At 37.6% G+C, this 18570-nt stretch overlaps 1 protein-coding gene across 3 annotated transcripts in view; it reads left to right on the top strand.

The window, feature by feature from the left end:
• Nucleotides 1-18570, top strand: part of NUBPL (NUBP iron-sulfur cluster assembly factor, mitochondrial) — a 238166-nt gene that overhangs the window by 213836 nt on the left and 5760 nt on the right. For 2 of the 3 annotated variants that reach the window (XM_020870428.2, XM_070478048.1), the window contains 2 exons: nt 4281-4363; nt 15089-16922. In XM_020870428.2, coding sequence (XP_020726087.2) covers nt 4281-4363; nt 15089-15187 — 182 coding nt within the window. In that variant the 3' untranslated portion in view covers nt 15188-16922. Of the gene's footprint in view, nt 1-4280; nt 4364-15088; nt 16923-18570 lie in introns of those variants that run through there. The other variant, XR_011491825.1, reaches the window with a different exon arrangement.

Here is an 18570-nt window from a genome sequence, read left to right as displayed (position 1 = left end):
TGTGTTACCCTTTCTTTGGCTTTTTTGTGATACTTCATTAGTGGAACACATTTTGAATAGGGGGTTTGTTCTGCCAGTTATAACTCTTGCTATAGATGAAAACTGCCCATAACTTGAATTTGCAGAGAAAGTTTTGTGGTTTGAGTACTCTGATTTGAAGTCCACATTTTAAATAATGGTCATCAGTTTGTTTGCTAAGTTGGAAAGACATCTGTTAGTATAAGCAGAAAGTGAAGGTGAAAGTCGCTCAGTGTCCGACTCTTTGCGACCGCATGGACTGTATACAGCCCATGGAATTCTCCAGGCCAGAATACTGGAGCGGGTAGCTGTTCCCTTCTCCAGGGGATTTTCCCAACCCAGGGATCGAACCCAGGTCTCCTGCATTGCAGGTGGATTCTTTATCAGCTGAGCCACAAGGGAAGCCCAAGAATACTGGAGTGGATGGATAGCCTATCCCTTCTCCAGCAGATTTCCTCGACCCAAAATTGAAATAGGGTCTCCTGCATTGTAGGCAGATTCTTTACCAGCTGAGCAGATGTATACAGAAATACCTGTTTCATATGTTGTGGCAGTCTTTGGAAGTGTCAGTTCTTGATGAGCGTGAAGAAATGCCTTCCTGATCAGTTCTAAATGTATAAGTCCTCTGCTCTAGAAAAAATGATATTTACTGTTTTCTGTAATCTTTTTATGCCATATCTATGAAGTATGGCACCTGAAACTTACCTTGTCTATACTGTTCATGTTACTGAATTGAAGAATTAATTAGTAATTGAAGGAGAAGTAAAATCATGTGTTAAAGGAGCAAAACACAGATTTTAGATAAAACATTTTTTTAAAAAAATCCACAAGCCAACTTAATGGACTTTTTAGGGAACATGTTTTGATATTCTGCATATGAGTTTCTGTTCTGGGTAAAGGCAGATGTTAGGTGCTAAATAATAGAGGCATAGAGTGAATTATCTGTTTTAGGTAGTTAACAATTAAGATTCCTTAGAGATCAAGGAATTAAAAACATTCTTTAGTATAATTAGGTTTCTAAAAGTTGATGTTAAATGTATTATTGTTTTTATGCATTTGTACTATAGCAGCTACCACAGTACCAGGTGAATACTAATGATATATTTTGATACATTTTTATAATTAAAGATACTAATTTTATTCTGCAACTGTTTCTCATTTAACTAACCTAGGAAGTTCAGTTTCCCAAATCTGCATAATAACATAGCAGATTGACATTCACTTATATAATAAAGTAAATGTGTAATTATAATGGCATTATTGAATTATGCTGGCAGTATTATAATTCCCTAATTTATGAATGGGTGGTATGATTTTATAAGTCAATTATTTAGGATTTGAAACATGTCTCCTAGAGGAACAATCTATATATGGAAGTTACATTTTAATCAACAGCTCACAAATGTATGCATGCATGCTGAGTCGCCTCAGTCGAGTCTGACTCTTTGTGCCCCTATGGACTGTAGCCCACCTATGGACTGTAGCCCGCCAGGCTCCTCTGTCTGTGGGATTCTCCAGGTAAGAATACTGGAGTTGCCATGTTGCCAGTGGCAACTCCAGTATTGGAGCTGCCAATGCTGGAGGGTTGCCATGCCTACCTCCAGGGGATCTTCCCGACCCAGGGATCGAACCTGCATCTCGTATGTCTCCCACATTGGCAGGCGGGTTCTTTACTACTCACACCACCTGGGAAGCCCTGCAAATCAAATGTATAGTTACCCTAAAAATATATCAGAAATACTGACTACTGATCACAGAAACTCGGCTAGTGCTATAGACTGTTGTATCTCAAACTCTTACAGGAAAAATAATTTAGAGTTCTAACGTAGAGCACATCTGCTGCCTTTAATGTGATCGTGGGGCCCAGAGGACTCTCCCATGAACTGGAACAGGGGCTCTGATGATGAAGAGGCTGGAATTGGGAACAAGGAACTGAAACAGGGAAAGAGCTCTCACACCTGTGACCTTCTGGCTGGGTGACACTCCCAGGACTCTTATTTGTCCTTTACTGACTCTCTTGCTGTCTCTTCTTTTCATCTAGGCAGCTGTGTTTCAAATGATTATTTGTTAAAATGTCTCTTCAGAATTTTACGCATATTCAGCTTATGGTGGTTTTTGTTAGTGTCTCAGTCATGTCTAACTCTTTGTGACCCTGTGAACTATAGCCCTCCAGGCTCCTCTGTCCATAGGATTTCCCAGGCAAGAATACTAGAGTGGATTGCTATTTCATTCTTCAGGAGATCTTGCCAACCCAGGGATTGAACCTACTTGGGAGGTGGATTCTTTTTCTTTTTTTTAAATTAATTTGTTTTAACTGGAGGATAATTACTTTACAATATTGTGATGGTTTTTGCCACACATCAACATGAATCGGCCACAGGTATACCTGTGTCCCCCCAGGCCTGAAGCCCCCTCCCTACCTCCCTCCCCACCCTGTCCCTCTGGGCAGGTGGATTCTTTATCACCCAGCCATCTGGGAAGCCCGTGTCCAGCTACAGGGACAGTTTATACTTAGTAATTAAGGTCTCAGATCATGTCACAGAAACCTCTTTAACTTATGTCTCTAAAATGTGCTTCCTCTGGCCCTAACCCTTCAAAAGTACTTTTCAAGGCCAGACTGAACCTCGGCAACTCTCATCACCTTTACCGCATTTTAATTTTCTCAGCTGCTAGTCCCCTGCAGCTCTCACTGTGCCATCTACTTCCTAACAAGGTTTTCCTCTATCTTGTTCTCCTCTTCTGCGGACTGTGAGTCTCCGGAGGGCAGAAGTGATGTCACTAGCTGACTCATTGGAAAAGACCCTGATGCTGGGGAAGATTGAGGACAGGAGGAAAAGGGGGTGACAGAATGAGATGGTTGGATGGCATCACCGACTCAATGGACTTGCGTTTGAACAAACTCTGGGAGATAGTGAAGGATAGGGAAACCTGGCGTGCTGCAGTTCATGGGGTTCAAAGAGTTAGACACGACAAGCACTGAACAACAGTGAACAAGGTGTTCTATATAATGGAGATGATTTTACTTTTTTCTTCTATTACTGTGGTAGATATGAAAGCATTCAGGATTCTTTACTATATACTGGCAGTTCATAAATCAAGAGAAAAAATTGGGGGGGTTTCTAAATATTTTCTGTAACATATCTTTCCCTGCTTCCCCCATGACAGCTTCCTACAGTCTAAAGTTGATCTATAGAATAGACATCCAATTTACTGAAAAACTAGTCTTTACATGGCTACTGAAATATTCATGCATTTTTGTCTATTGAACATTTAGGAAAGAGAGTTGGCTAAGATCTCAAAATATGATGATAAGAGGCACATGAAATAACTGTTGCTCTATGTACTTCATAATATAAATTGTGGTAGGTTTGTAACTTTGTACCACATTCTTCTTCAGCATTATTTATATTGAATGGCATGGTACTAAATGAATATTTTGTGTAAAACACACATACATGCATGTTTCAATAACCTTTGCATGGACTTGAAGTGGTTCTAAGAATGCTGAGCATCATGAAAGTCAACTCTTCTACTCCATTTACTGCATTTTAAATCTCAGCTTTATTTGTGATGGTGTTGTAGAAAGAATCCATTGGATGATGGATCAGAGCATTTTTCCTCTGAATTCTACTACCTAATGTATCCTCAGGAAAGACACACATATACAAGTCTGTATATTGGAGGTTCTTATTATTTCCTGAGAGCTCATCAAGTTCACAAGTTATGTATAGTGCTGTATCGATTGATATGTAATAAAAGAAAAATAATTCTATCTGGTAAAGAGGCAGATAGTTGAACTAACAAGTCTGTCCTGCTTTTTAACAGTTCTCTGCTCACCCATCTGCCACTATCAAGAAGATTATTTTGTTGTGCTTTTTAAAAACTACGTTGCCTCTTCATCTTTCCTTTTCATTTTCCTCTTATTTTGTGGCAAGATATACCTATATCAGTTATTGGAGAAAAATTGACAAATATCTTCTAGGTCATTTTTGCTGGAAGACCTCCAGCAAAGAATAAATCAGAGATCTTATTCCTTGATTGACTGCCACACTGCTTTCAAATATAATCATGGTATTACCCTCAAATGGAATATTTTGTCCTTAAGTTTCATTTGAAATCTGTTTTTCAGAAATTTAGCAATTTGAGGATAGTCATAACTCAGGTTGATTTGAATCAATTTGTTTCTGCAGTTCAAAGAGTAAAATTTCAAATGCCTGTATAATCTTTTGTAGTACTAATGGTTATCTGGTGGACTCTTTTAGGAGACATCCCCCTACATCTTAACATAAGGGAAGCCTCAGATACAGGCCAGCCAATTGTGTTTTCACAGCCTGAAAGTGATGAGGTAAGTCATATTTATAAATATTAGTTATATTTATAAATATGTATTTTAATTTCTTTTAGGATATATACTTTTTGATATATAGAAAGAAGGTTGGGGAGATCAAGTTTGTCTATTTGGAATGCATGTATTAACCAAAGATTAGTTAACTTATTCAAAGCTTCTTTAAGTTTCTTTAAGGTAGACATACTAGTGCTGATTCTGAATTATCAACTGAACAGGCTCAACTACAAAGAATCATCATCCAACCAGTTTTCTCACGATGAGCATGAACAGTGCGAATTTGTAGAGTTCTTTTCTTGCTAGCTAGCACTATCTAACTGCCTGAAGTTATTTTATTTCAGTGTTAGAAGTTCAGCTGATTGTTGAGAGAAGGAAACCAAATACAAGAAAAAACTGTGTTGGATGTAGGGAAACTGTATAAACATTTAGAGATGGAATTTCCACTGCATTTATTTTAATAAATGTGATTGAGGAGGTGAGGTGAGAAAATTAATAGTGTTTCATTATCTAATATGATTTGGGATACAGATAGAGTTTTCAAAGACTGCTGAAGCTTACTGCCTGTAAGTGTAAACTCTTTTGTTGTTGTTCAGTCACTGAGTTGTGACCAACTCTTCGTGATCCCTTGAACTGCAGTACACCAGGCTTCCCTGTCCTTCACTATCTCTCAGAGTTTGTTGAAATTCATGTCACCAAGTCAGTAATGCTGTCTAACCACCTCATACTCTGCCACCCTCTTCTCCTTTTGCCTTCAATCTTTCAATCATTAGAGTCTCTTCCAGTGAGTCGGCTCTTTGCATCAGGTGGCCAAAGTATGAGTTTCAGCATCAGTCCTTCCAGTGAATAATCAAGGTTGATTTCCTTTAGGATTGACTGGTTTGATCTCCCTGCAGTTCAAGGGGCTTGCAAGAGTCTTCTCCAACACCACAATTCAAAAGTATTAATTCTTTGGTGCTCTAAGGTCCAACTCGCACATCCTTACATAATTACTGGAAAAACCCATAGCTTTGACTATATGGATCTTTGTCAGCAAAGTGATGCCTCTGCTTTTTAATATGCTGTCTAGGTTTGTCATGGCTCTTTTATTTTACTCTTTTTAAAATATAAATAAAATAATATATGTATGATTTTATTATATATAATAATTTTATTATATATTTAATATATATAATAATATGTAATAAAGTCATATGTATCTCTTCTTTCCTAAGTAGCAGTTGCTGTTTATGTCAGAAAGTAAGCCATCATCTGGTGCATCAGTTTTAATGTAATTCTTATGCTCCTTTGCCAAACAGCCTCAATCAGTCCTCTTAGCGTCTCTCTTTTTTTCCCTTACCAAATAAGTATAGCTTTATCAAACAGTTCAGTTCAGTCACTCAGGCGTGTCCAGCTGTTTACGACCCAATGAACCACAGCACGCCAGGCTTCCCTGTCCATCACCAAGTCCCAAAGTCCACCCAAACCCATGTCCATTGAGTCGGTGATGCCGTCAACCATCTCTTCCTCTGTCGTTCCCTTCTCCTCCTGCCCCCAATCCCTCCCAGCATCAGGGTGTTTTCCAGTGAGTCAGCTCTTTGCATAAGGTGGTCAAAGGATTGGAGTTTCAGCTTCATCATCAGTCCTTCCAATGAACACTCAGGACTGATTTCCTTTAGAATGGACTAGTTAAATGTCCTTACAGTCCAAGGGACTCTCAAGAGTCTTCTCCAACACCGCAGTTCAAAAGCATCAATTATGCGCTCAGCTTTCTTTATAGTCCAACTCTGACATCCATACATGACCACTGGAAAAACCATAGCCTTGCCTAGACAGACCTTTGTTGACAAAGTAATGTCTCTGCTTTTTAATATGCTGTCTAGGTTAGTCATAACTTTCCTTCCAAGGAGTAAGCTTCTTTTAATTTCATGGCTGCAGTGACCATCTGCAGTGATTTTCGAGCCCAGAAAAATAAAGTCAGCCACCATTTCCACTGTTTCCCCATCTATTTGCCATGAAGTGATGGGACCAGATGCCATGATCTTAGTTTTCTGAATGTTGAGCTTTAAGCAAACTTTTTCAGTCTCCTTTTTCACTTTCATCAAGAGGCTCTTTAGTTCTTCTTCACTTTTTGCCATAATGGTGGTGTCATCTGCATATCTGAGGTTATTGATATTTCTCCCAGCAATCTTGATTCCAGCTTGTGCTTTTTCCAGCCCAGCATTTCTCATGATGCACAGTACCGTTATTTTGTCCACCCATAACTATCCCACCTTTCATTCTAGTTTGCTTCCTCTAATCCTATATGAACTGAAAGACAAAGGAGTCAGGCTTTGTTAGAACTGTGAATACAACAAGGGCAAAGCTGACAACCAGGAGTCTGAGATTGGTCAAATAGATTCATTTTGAACTATCTCTCTCAGGACCCAGAGCTCCTTTCTCTTTCTTAAGGGTCGACAGTTATGGTACAGGTGATTGAGTTGCTGGGATATGATGTCTGAGTAAATGTACTGTAGTATATATCCTTGTTTTTCCTTTCTCTGCCTCTTATGTAGTAATAAATGTTAAATTTCCTTTTCAGTCTTTTCTTTAAAATCTTTCAGATAAGCAAAAAAATAACCTTTTATTGCTTTCACAACTGAAGCATGGCAATCTCATCTACCATAAGTGTACTTTATGTGAATGAAAAGTTGTATGAAAATTGAGGGTTTTTTAAATCACACACTTTTAAATGCCTCCTGAGTGCAGCCTATTTAAAGATATTTAGTGGTGAATCCTTTTCAATAAGGATAATTGTCTAGTAGTTTATTTCAATTATGAATATAGGTTTTAAAATATTTTCCCACCTGTCCATTATTTTTTTCTTTGAGATTCTCCAAAAGCAAAAACATTTCAGAAAGTTAAAGGAATGTAATATAACAGAGAATATATAGCAGCCTTCAAAAAGTAATATGATTTAAAGCTCTAAACAACAGTGTTTGTAGAGTTTTTTGGTTACATGCTTTTTAAATCTCATTTACATTTATGTAAAATTAGATCTATTATTTTACTGTTGCTGGCTGACATTTATGGTAATGTGAGCAAGCTACCCCTTTGTGGTTTAGGCTAGATTTAATCTGGTGAAGTCTGCTAAAGCTGGTGAGAATTTCATGCACTGCATTGTCAACCTTACATATGAAGACTTCTGAGCAGCTTTTTAAGATTCAGACATGTCCATAAAAAGAGATTTTAAAAATGGAGCTTTGTATTTATTTTGTTTCCATGGAAGTTATTATTTCCTACTCTTAGATTGCAGACATTCATTATTATTAACCATCTTTCTAACAATAATAGCAGTTATAGTATGTTAGACACTGTTAGGCATCAATATACTTTCAATGCTCACAACAACTTAATACAATGTATAAATAGTCCCCATTTTGCAGTTGAGAAAACTGAGACTCATAGAAGCTAAATAATTTTCCCAAGGTCACAGAAGTGATAGATGCCAAGAGGTGATTAAAAAACAATTCTTTTCCTTCCAAATGTTGTCCTCTTTTCATTGTGTCACCTTCTGGTGGTTTAGTCGCTCAGTCGTGTCCGACTCTTGCCAACCCATGGACTGTAGCCCGCCAGGCTCCTCTGTGCATGGGATTTTCCAGGCAAGCATACTGGAGTGAATTGCCATTTCCTTCTCTAGTCACCTTCTGAGTCCTCTACTAATAGCTATGCTTTCTTCAATTCCTTCTAAGAAGTGAGTACAGCATTTGAGTGAATAAAATATAATATATTCTCTTAATTTTATTCTCATAACACATTTGTGAGGTATGTATGATAATCCCCATTTTTCAAATGAAGAAGTAGAAATTCATTCGCAGTAAGGAATTTGTCCAAGATAGTACCCGAAGATATTTCCATACTCAGCTCTGAAACTGTAGGCTTGCATCTTCTTCCCAAGGGAGTATCTTCTTCCCTTCTCAATTAATTGCAAACTTGCTTCAGTGTCTGTCTATTGTGTATATTTAGGCTGGCTTTCAGTTCACCTCCTTTTCATATTACAGAGATCTAGAGAAGAGGGGTGGTTCCACTGGTGTGCACAGTGGCAGCCATAATACGGAGGATTTTAACCTGGATTTGAGAATCCCCTGAAGTTATATCCAGAATGTGTGAATGTGCATTTTTCTGGGAAATTGAACAAGAGCTTTACTAGATTCTCATAAGGTCTCTGCATGAAAAGCAAAGCATTAATCAGTATTAGCCTGGGGTTTCATTACCTAGAATGCTACTTTCTAAGTGTGACCTTAGGTAAGTTCCCTCATGTCTCTGAACCTTTCTCTCTTTCTGTAAATTAATATCATAATGAGAAGGATTAAATGAGATGATAATGTGAAAATATTTTGAAAAATGCCAAGTAGAATACAGCTGTGAGTATTTATGCCTTCTGAAATGCCCTGTGAAAGTTGTCATGGTACTAATTGTCTTTCTTCTGCCCTTCATCAAAGGGTTGAGCCCATTTATACCCTTCCCCTTACATAGCTTCAGGTAAATGTCACTCTTTGGTGACATCTAAAAATCAGCAGAATTTGAATCATAAGATGAGGATAGAGTTCTCAGCCTCAGCATTTAAGGTTTTATGTCCTAGACTTTAGGAAACTGTTGTTGAGTCCTGGAATCAGGATCCTTCTGATGACTTTTATGGTGAATCTTACCTTCTAATAATCCCCTTCCCTTTTCCCCTGTGAACTTAAATGGAAATCTGCTCTCAGTAACTGGTCACAGCCATCTCAACGGATTCTGCCATATGCATGGAAGCTTAGTGCCCATTCTACCTGAATGTCTTCATTTAAAGAATGAAGGAAGTGTTTATTTGCAAACATGATAAACTTCTATAAAAATTAATGGGATGGAATATGTCAAATTATTTGTTAATTGTTAGCTCTTTAGATTGACATTTTTCATTGTTAGCTTTTAGGGGTTTGCTACAGGCAAATTTATTAATAAATAAAAGTTTCATCTTTAGCTTTTTGTCTTCTTTCTAATTCCTCCTTCTTTTGTCTATCTTTAATTAGTCCCTCCTCTCAGCACTAGGTTCCAGGGCTCTCATTCTCTGTCCATAAAATCTTCTAAAATTAGGCATTAGGAATTTAACTCTTCTATTAATATTTAGAAACATAGTGATTAATTGAAAGGTGTGGAATGTGTTGAATTTGAGGCATCATTGGAAAAGTTGGGAGGGGCTACAGTACCAGTTAAAAAGCCCCAGTTGGCTACTACCTACTCAACCAAAAGTCAAAACCATCTGCATATGTGCACCACGGGCTTCCCTGGTGCCTCAGACAGTAAAGCGTGTGGGAGACCCGGGTTCAATCCCTTGGTTGGAAAGATACCCTGGAGAAGTAAATGCCAATTCACTCCAGTACTCTTGCCTGGAAAATCCCATGAACAGAGGAGCCCGATAGGCTACAGTCCATGGGTTCACAAAGAGTCGGACACGACTGAGTGACTTCACTTTTTCACTATGTTCACAACTGAGGAACCAAGAGTAATTGAAGCTATAAATGTAAGTAGTGTAAAATAGCCAGAGAAAGCAATAGAGGAAGGGAGAGAGAGTGGACACTTAGGATACAGAACTCTTAAGTTCAATGGGATTTCCTCTGGTTTGTGTAATTATAATTGCTCATTCAACTATTGCTACCTTTTGCCTTTGGTTGAGTCCAGGACACAGTGATGAACCTAATGATTGATGGTTAATTTTGTGGTTTCATTCTTTTTGTCAAGTAAAAGTCTTAATATTGGATGTTAAAAGTTATGCTGTAAGATATACCTGGTAAAGGCTTTAAAAGTAGAAGTAGAAGCCTTATTGTCTTATAATTTCCACATTATAACCTCATAATCCTAATATGAAATGACTGTATATGGAAAATTAGAACTTCACATTTTTAAAAACAAAGACAAAGGGTAAAAGCTCACCATAAAGCTTGTGTACTTTGGTTGTCATCCAGTTCCTTTACTTGGTAATCATAGATTAAACAAAAGGAAGGGATTTAATTTACTTAGTCCTCAGGCAGGAAAATTGTCCAAAAGGATATGTTACTATGAACTCTTCAGTGAGATTGTACATTACTTGAGGACATAATAGTAATAATGGTAGACACTCATTTATTATTTACTTTTTGTATTACAGTACTTCACATACTTTATTCTTAACCTAATATGCCCCCAAGCCCTTTTAGGTAGATACTATTATTATAACCATTTTACAGATAATGGAAACCAAGCCTGGAAGGGTTAATTCACTTGCCCAAGGCCAGTGCTAATAAGTATTGGAACTAGGATTTTAAAGCTTACTTGTCTGACCTTAAGGCCCCAACTCCTCACCAGAGAGTGCTTCTGCCTCCTTTTTTTTTTTTATCATTACATCCCACAGATTTCCCAAAACTATGCCTTGCACTAAGAACCAAAGTATTTGTTGAATGATACTCCATTGGCTGAAAAAAATTCGATCTCAACAGTTTTGTGGAAATTGAAACTGTGTTAAAGTAAGCACTTTCAGTGGTTTCTCAGCGAATGACAATCTAACTGACTTTCAGTGTGATATATTGAAAGTTTAAGCTTGGGGATAGTCCATTAAAAAGCAAAGGTTAAATGTAGCAAATTTGATTATTATGGAATCTTTATTTTGTATAGTGAGATAGGTTTATATCTCTAACGTAAGTCAGAACTAAGAGATTATAGAATGATGGCTCAGCTTGCCTGAATGTGCTTTTATTTACACAGTAAAATTTTAGACTTAAATACCTAGAAAAGCTACTAGGAGAGAAAAGGTGTTAATATTTATAAAAATGCATAGGTGAAAATAAGCACTTTTGCGGGGTGGGGTGGGGGTGTTGCCACACTGTGCAGTGTGTGGAAACTTAGTTCCCCAACCAGGAATGGAACCTGTGCTGCCTGCAGTGGAAGCAGAGTCTTAACCATTGGACTTCCAGGAAAGTCCTGAAAAATCACACTTTCATTTTAAGAGAAATATTTCTTTATAAAGTATATGTTATTTCCATTTTTAAGCAAAATCTGTTGTTTCTGGTGACTGAAACCCTTTTTAGACAGTACATCTTGATTAGAATTACTTGTATTTTGGATTTACTGTTTAATGTGTGATGTGGCTTCCCTAGTCGGTAAAGTCTGTCTGCCATGTGGGAGTCCCGGGCTCAGTCCCTGGGCTGGGAAGATCCCCCAGAGAAGGAAATGGCAACCCACTCCAGCATTCTTGCCTGGAGAATTCCATGGACAGAGGAGCCTGGTGGGCTACAGTCCATGGGGTCGCAAAGAGTGGGACACGACTGAGTGACTGACACTTTCACTTTCTTTGTGATGTGGGGGGGGGGGCTTCCCAGGTGGCTCAGTGGTAAAGAATCCACCTGCCAGTGCAAGAGTGGCAGGTTCAATCCCTGGGTCAGGAAGATCCCCTGGAGGAGGAAATGGCAACCCACTGCAGTATTCTTGCCTGGAGAATTCAATGGACAGAAGAGCCTGGCGGGAGTCCATGGGCTCACAGAGTCAGACACAACTGAGCGACTGAACACACAGCCCACACATGTGACATGCTGGAAGGAGCTGGGCTTTGGAGTCAGGCAGACCCAGCTGTGAATGTTCTTCATCCTGCTAACTTTGTGACTGAGCAGACAGGTTCAGTTTCTTCATCCAAGTTGAACCAATGGTGTTTATTTTACATACGTGAGATTGTGTGATTACTTATACTAGTACTTAGTACAGTATGTATTGAGTAAAAACATATAAGGTCTTATTCATGTTTTGAGAGCTATTCTTCTATTTAAAAGAAGAGTAAATGAAATTTTAACACTTTCCTGGTAAAATAAAATATAATTCACTCATTAGGGAACAAACATAGTTTTTTTCTTTTTTTTCTGGAAGTCTGACAGTATTCTGCTTACTGACATAGGTGTTGAGTTGCAGAAGTGTGTTCACTTTGTACACTTTAATTGCTGTGTGCACTTAGGATCCTTGCATGTATTTTTAAAGAAATTTAAATACATATCACCAATGAAGAAGTAGCACTTGAAAGTAGATTTACGTGTAATCTTCTTACATTGTCAGGGTAGATCTTTAAAGTATTAAATAAAATTACTCAGTAGTTAGTTTTTTTTAATTACACTGTTGTTTCTAGATAAAAAAACTGACAAATATTAAATATATAACTTATAAAGAAAAGGGGTCAAGTGTTTATTTATTTTTAAAAGTTAGTAGAAAAGAAGTTAATATAGGTTGAATAAGAAATTAAATCAGGTCTTTTGAGGAAACCACAAAAAATAAATCCAAATCCAAATATATCAATTATTAATATTAACATAAATAACAAATTACTTCTTTTAAAGTCAAACATTTCTGATTATAATCATTGGATCTTTTTCTCGAAGTAGAGCCAAAATGTAAGGTATAAAGTAGTAATGTGAAACATATATTTTATGTAACTATATATGATATGTTTCAACAATGAAACAAGTAGCATGGCAATATATATATAGACAATATACACTTAGATGTTTGTCATTGTTGTAATTAATATAATTTAAAATTTCCTTAATGAACAGTTTTCCAGCATGTTGATTGAGAGAGAAGACATGACTGACCTTTTTCATTCCTAACTCCCAGAGGGAAATGAAGTAAATTTTTTATTTTAACATATACAGGTACCTATTCTTTTTCAAATTCTTTTCCCATTTAGGTTATTACAGAAATTGAGCAGCATTTCGTGTGCCATATAGTAGGCCCTGTTTATATGTATATGTATATATAATACCTATGTATCCACAGATACTTACACGTACACATATAAACACACATAAACGTAGCTATATGTGTGTGTACACATTTTTCTTCTTTCTGATATAATATGTGGCAAATATTTAAATTTATAATGTGAGTTACAAATATGGGTTTCTTTTTGTGGCACAAAATTATAATATAATATATATGTGTGTGTGTGTATGTATATAATTATATGAAAAAGTGAAAACGTTAGCTACTCAATCGTGTCTGCCTCTTTGCGACCCCACAGACTGTAGCCCGCCAGGATCCTTTGTCCATGGAATTCTCCAGACAAGAATACTTGAGTGGGTAGTCATTCCCTTCCCTTCTCCCCTGACCTGGGGATCGAACCTGGGTCTCCTGCATTGCAGGCAGATTCTTTACCATCTGAGCCACCAGGGAAGCCCGACATAATTATATAATAATTATAAAATTATAATTATATTAATAATTATAAAATTATGTAATAATTATAAAATAATTATTTTGCTTTTCAAAATGCTGATTTCTAATTATGTTGTGTCAACTTCATAATGTAAATACACAGGGGTCTGTATTAAACTATTTCTCCAAATGGAGAAAATATTTACTTTTGAGTGTAGTTAAAATAATCAAGATGTGTGAAACATGGTTAAACATCAAGTCATGGTAGTTCAGTTCAGTTGCTCGGTCGTATCCAACTCTTTGTGACCCCATGGACCGTTGCATGCCAGGCTTCCTGTCCATCACCAACTCTCGAAGCTTGCTATCCATCAAGTCGGTGATGCCATCCAACCATCTTATCCTCTCTTGTCCTCTTCTCCTCCTGCCTTCTTTCTTTCCCAGCATCAGGGTCTTTTCCAATGAGTCAGCTCTTTGTATCAGGTGGCCAAAGTATTGGAGTTTTAGTTTCAGCATCAGTCCTTCCAGTGAATATTCAGAACTAATTTCCTTTAGGATTGATAGGGTAAAGTCGGGGTAAAGAAGCCTCAAACAGTTCTTTTACCTTCCAGAGTCAAGGAACTGGTCTGCTTGCGTTCAAAGCCCAGCTTATCTCACACTAGCTGTGATGCTGTGAACAAGACTCTTCATCTTTCTGAGTCTTGGTTTTCTTGTCTATAGAGTGGAAATAATGACAGAATTTACCCCTTAGGATAACTTTGAGGATAAAATGAAATAATACTTCGCCATTATTAAGTACTCAAGTAAATTTTAACTATTACCATTACTTCAAGTGGTGTTGGTTGTAATGGTAGTAGAATTAGTATCTACACAAGTATATAAATGTATAAATTAACAGTTTTAGAAAACCTTGCTATTGTCTTACAGTTACTTTTCATAGATAAGGTAGAAGAAATAAGTAGTATTTGCATTTTACTTGTTTAAAACTTTGAAATACAAATGCCATGACCATTGTTCTAACTGGACTGTGCAGGCCAGTTGTGGCCCACTTGATGCCTCGGAGCTGCTTTTTGTGTTGTGTTGTGTTGTACTGGGGTCGTAGAGATGGACATTGTGACAACTGATTGTAGGAATTCTTGCATGGTGCTTAAATCTCACCGGATGGAGGAGCCTTTAGGTACTTGGTGCTGGTATCAGACACCATTCTCAGAGAGAATGACGAAAATGCTTTCCAAAGCATTTTCCCACTCAGGATATCAACTTTTCAGAAGAGGAAGGTTAATTTTTCTGCAGGTGGACTGAGTTGCTAGTTTGCTGAAACAGTAATTGCGGCTACTAAATATTGATTTTTTTTTTTTTCAGAAAGTCACTTTCCAAATAGTTACCCTCCAAATAACCTAAAACCCTTTCTCCTCTGCCCCACCTGCAGTGTTCAAAGCAGTATCTTCTCACTGTTGAATTTCTTCATCACATTCTGTTCAACTCAGTAGACAGCGACGGCAGTTTGTGAGTCACTTGATGTGTACTGGGGAGAAATATACAGCAAATAAATCTATTCTTTTCCAGGCCAAAGCCTACCTAAGGATTGCTACTGAAGTGGTAAGAAGATTGCCACCACCTCCAGAGTCATTCCCCACGTGTCTTGGAAATTTGCCTGGTCGTTGACAGTTAAGACCTTTGGAAATCAGCAGTATGGTGGTGAAACCTTCAGAAACAATAGCATTCATAATTATTTTCTTGTATTTCTAAAGAAATAATGTCCAGTCTTCAGATTTGATTTGCTAAACAATTACTCACAAATAAAAATTTTACATACCAATGCTTAAATTAAAAAAAAATTTTTTTTAATGCTTAGGAATATTTTTGAAAGCTGTTGTGTGCCAGCATCCCAGAACTGCATTTTATTTTATTGAACTATCCCCTTAAGGAATCATGAGTTAATATTATAAGCCCAACCTTCAATTCAGGAGAGAGCCATGCTCTTTCTGCAGGACTGTTGAGTTAAAGGATTTACTGAGAATGAGTATGGATGTGAGTATGACAATTCTCCATCAGGCAGTGTGGTCTGGGTCCTGCTTCTAGAACTATCTTGGACCCTTTCTTAATACAGATGAACTTCTGCTCCTTCATTTGGACTAGACTCTCCCCTAGACTTTATAAATCTGAATTTCCAGGGGTGGGTCTGGACATGTATATTTTTAACAAATAAATTATAATGATTTTGATTGTTTTGATGATGATGACAGTAATAATAATAATAATAATAACTAACATTTATCAAGTGTTTTCTGGTGTCCTTATAGTTACTCTTTCATTGATATGAGTGGAGTACTGTTGTTATCTCTGCTTTATAGATGGGGAAGTTGAGATGTGGGAAAGTTAAGAATTGTACTGAGTGTTACTGTTCTAGCAAGTGGAGGTTTGAACTTGGGCCGTTGGATACTGGATCCTTCCTTTTGTACACCACAAGGACATTTGTTTATTTCAAAAGAGGAATGTGAACATAGTGTTCAGAATTTCTCCAGCTTATTTGACCATTAACTTTCCCACCTCCCCTTCCCCTTTAGGAGCATTTCATGAAGTTCATATTTCAAAGAACACACCTTGAAAAACATCTTGTCTGGTTGAGGCTCAGAAAGAGAGTCAAGGGCTTCCCAAGGTTATAAAGCTGTAAGTACCGATAAGAGTTATTAGTTAATCCTCACTTATAAGGAGGTGGTCTGTGACCTTTGGCAGATGCCTGAGTTTCTTTTCTCTGTAGTTAAGCAGCCAGAAAATTAGGTAAAGAGTTACATATCGTTATAAACATGTTTTTGCACACTTATTTTCACCTTAGAAAACTATGCATAAATGTTTATAGCAGCTCTATTTGTAATAGCCAAAACAACCCAAAGTTTTTTGCTGGGTAAATGGTTTGACAACCAGTAATATATCCATACCATGGAATACTACTCAGTGATGAAAAAGAACAAAGTATGAATACATGCAACGACCTGGATAAACTCCAGATAATTATGCTGAATGCAAAAGTAATCCCAAAAGGTTGTGTACCATATGACTCAACTTAACATTCTTAAAATGACAGCGTTACAGAAATGAAGAACAGATGAGTGGTTTCCAAGGGTTAAGGGGGAGATTGGTGATGGGGGGAGGGAATTGTGTTTGTGGCTGTACAGTGGCAACATGACAGATCCTTTGGAGGGTGGAAATGTTCTGTGTCATGACTATATCAATGTCAGTATCTTGGTTGTGAAATTGCGCAGTAGCTTGGCAAGATGTTACCACTGGAAGAAACTGGGTAAAGGGCACAATGAAATTTCTCTGTTTTATTCCTTACAAGCTGCATGTGAATCTACAAATACCTCAAAATAAAAATAAAAGTATAATTTTAAAAAACAAACTGTGCTGCTATATTTGAACTGAAGTCTTCTGGACCAAATTATCCATGCTAATTAAAATCATGAATAAGAGTATTTGTGGACACACAGTAATCATCATTCACCACTCTGAAAAAGGAGAAATGACTTTAGGTGGTAGATATATAATTGTATTTTATTCTGTTTTTGGAAGAAGGCCTGTGTAGATAATCATTGAGTACTTCAAAATACCAAAAAAGCAAGTAGTCAAACCAAGCTTAACCCTTCCTGGAAAAGGAATAATTTAAATAAGCTTCCAGAGGTGTCTAAAGTTGTGTATGAGAATTTAATACATCTGATGGAGAAATGAGAAAGAGTTTACTCATAAATATGTAACTTAGAGAAGATTCACATATATAATGATCTGTTCCGTTCTCCCTCACCTATTAGTCTCTGCGGATGCTTCCAGGTAAGTCACTGAAAAAAAACACAAAAAAAAACTGTGATTGGAGTTTATACCCAGGTTCAAAAATGAAGGAAGGGAAAGTAGCTATGGGAGCAATAATGAAGTTTATTTCAAAATTTTGCCCCTGGTAGCCTTTGCTAAGCTTTAGGGAGCTGACTTCAAACAGACTATCAAACACAGCTAGTCTGCCTCTTGCTAGAATAGTTATTTCTCATCCTTCACATTTCCATAGAGTGTAGAAAATTTCCATTCACCAGTCCAGGAGGGAAAGACAAGCTCCTGATAGCTTACTGTGAGCCTTGTCAGATTCCTGATCTCTGAAGAAGATTTCTATCTGGGACCAGGGACCAGGGACCAGGCTTGATCACTCAAGAGCTTTTGTATAGCAGAGTTTTCTTAAAGTGAAAGCAGACAGAGAAAGCTTCTTACAGAGACATCAGAGGGGGACAGAGAGCACCCCCCTCACTAGTCTTATCAAGGCCTTAAATACTTTTACCAGACCCACTCCCACAACAGACACCTTAAATTAACAAGATTAAGTAACAATAGAAAGCTCTCACCAGACCCACTCCCATAAGATAACAAGATTAGTCAGAAGGTTCTTGTTAAGGAGAAACATGTCCTCCAGCAAGATATATTGTTATATTGACTAAAACAAAGCAATGTAGAAATAATGTTTGTCCTTTTCTCCTCCTTGAGAACCTCAGACCCCTATCTCCTCCTTGAGAGCCCTAGACCCCTTTCTCCTCCTCGTGGACCCCGGACTTCTTATCAACCTACCTAGGAATTGACCCTCTCACTCCCCCAGTCACTCCATCCCAGGGAAAGAGGAGTGACTCATGGGCAGATTGCTTCCTATCTCTTTCTCTGATTTCAGCCAAATCCTGAGCTTTCTAAGGTTTCTAAGCTTCTACTGGGAAGCCCAAAGCTGTCCACATCTACCTGGGACATGGGTGAGCAAGTCCATCTAATTTAGGGGTAGGGTATGTGGTAACCCATTGTGGTCACATCTCCTCTAACCCAGCTAATAGTTTTTTTGTTTTTAACTTTTATCTGAATTCTGTTTCTCTGCATTCCAAACAAGGGAAGAATCCCCCTAAACAGACTCCTTGGAAACACTGAATACCTTTCTAGAATCCTATAAAACTGAAGAGTATATGGAGTTCAGATCAGTCCACCGCTCTATTTGAAGCACCTCTTGGTAAAAATTAAGTTCATTAATGGCT

The sequence above is a fragment of the Odocoileus virginianus genome, chromosome 16 (assembly GCF_023699985.2).
Source record: "Odocoileus virginianus isolate 20LAN1187 ecotype Illinois chromosome 16, Ovbor_1.2, whole genome shotgun sequence".
NCBI classification, from domain to species: Eukaryota; Metazoa; Chordata; class Mammalia; order Artiodactyla; family Cervidae; genus Odocoileus; species Odocoileus virginianus.
The sequence above is the reverse complement of the archived record's forward strand: the minus strand, read 5'-3'. Positions and strand labels throughout refer to the sequence as shown.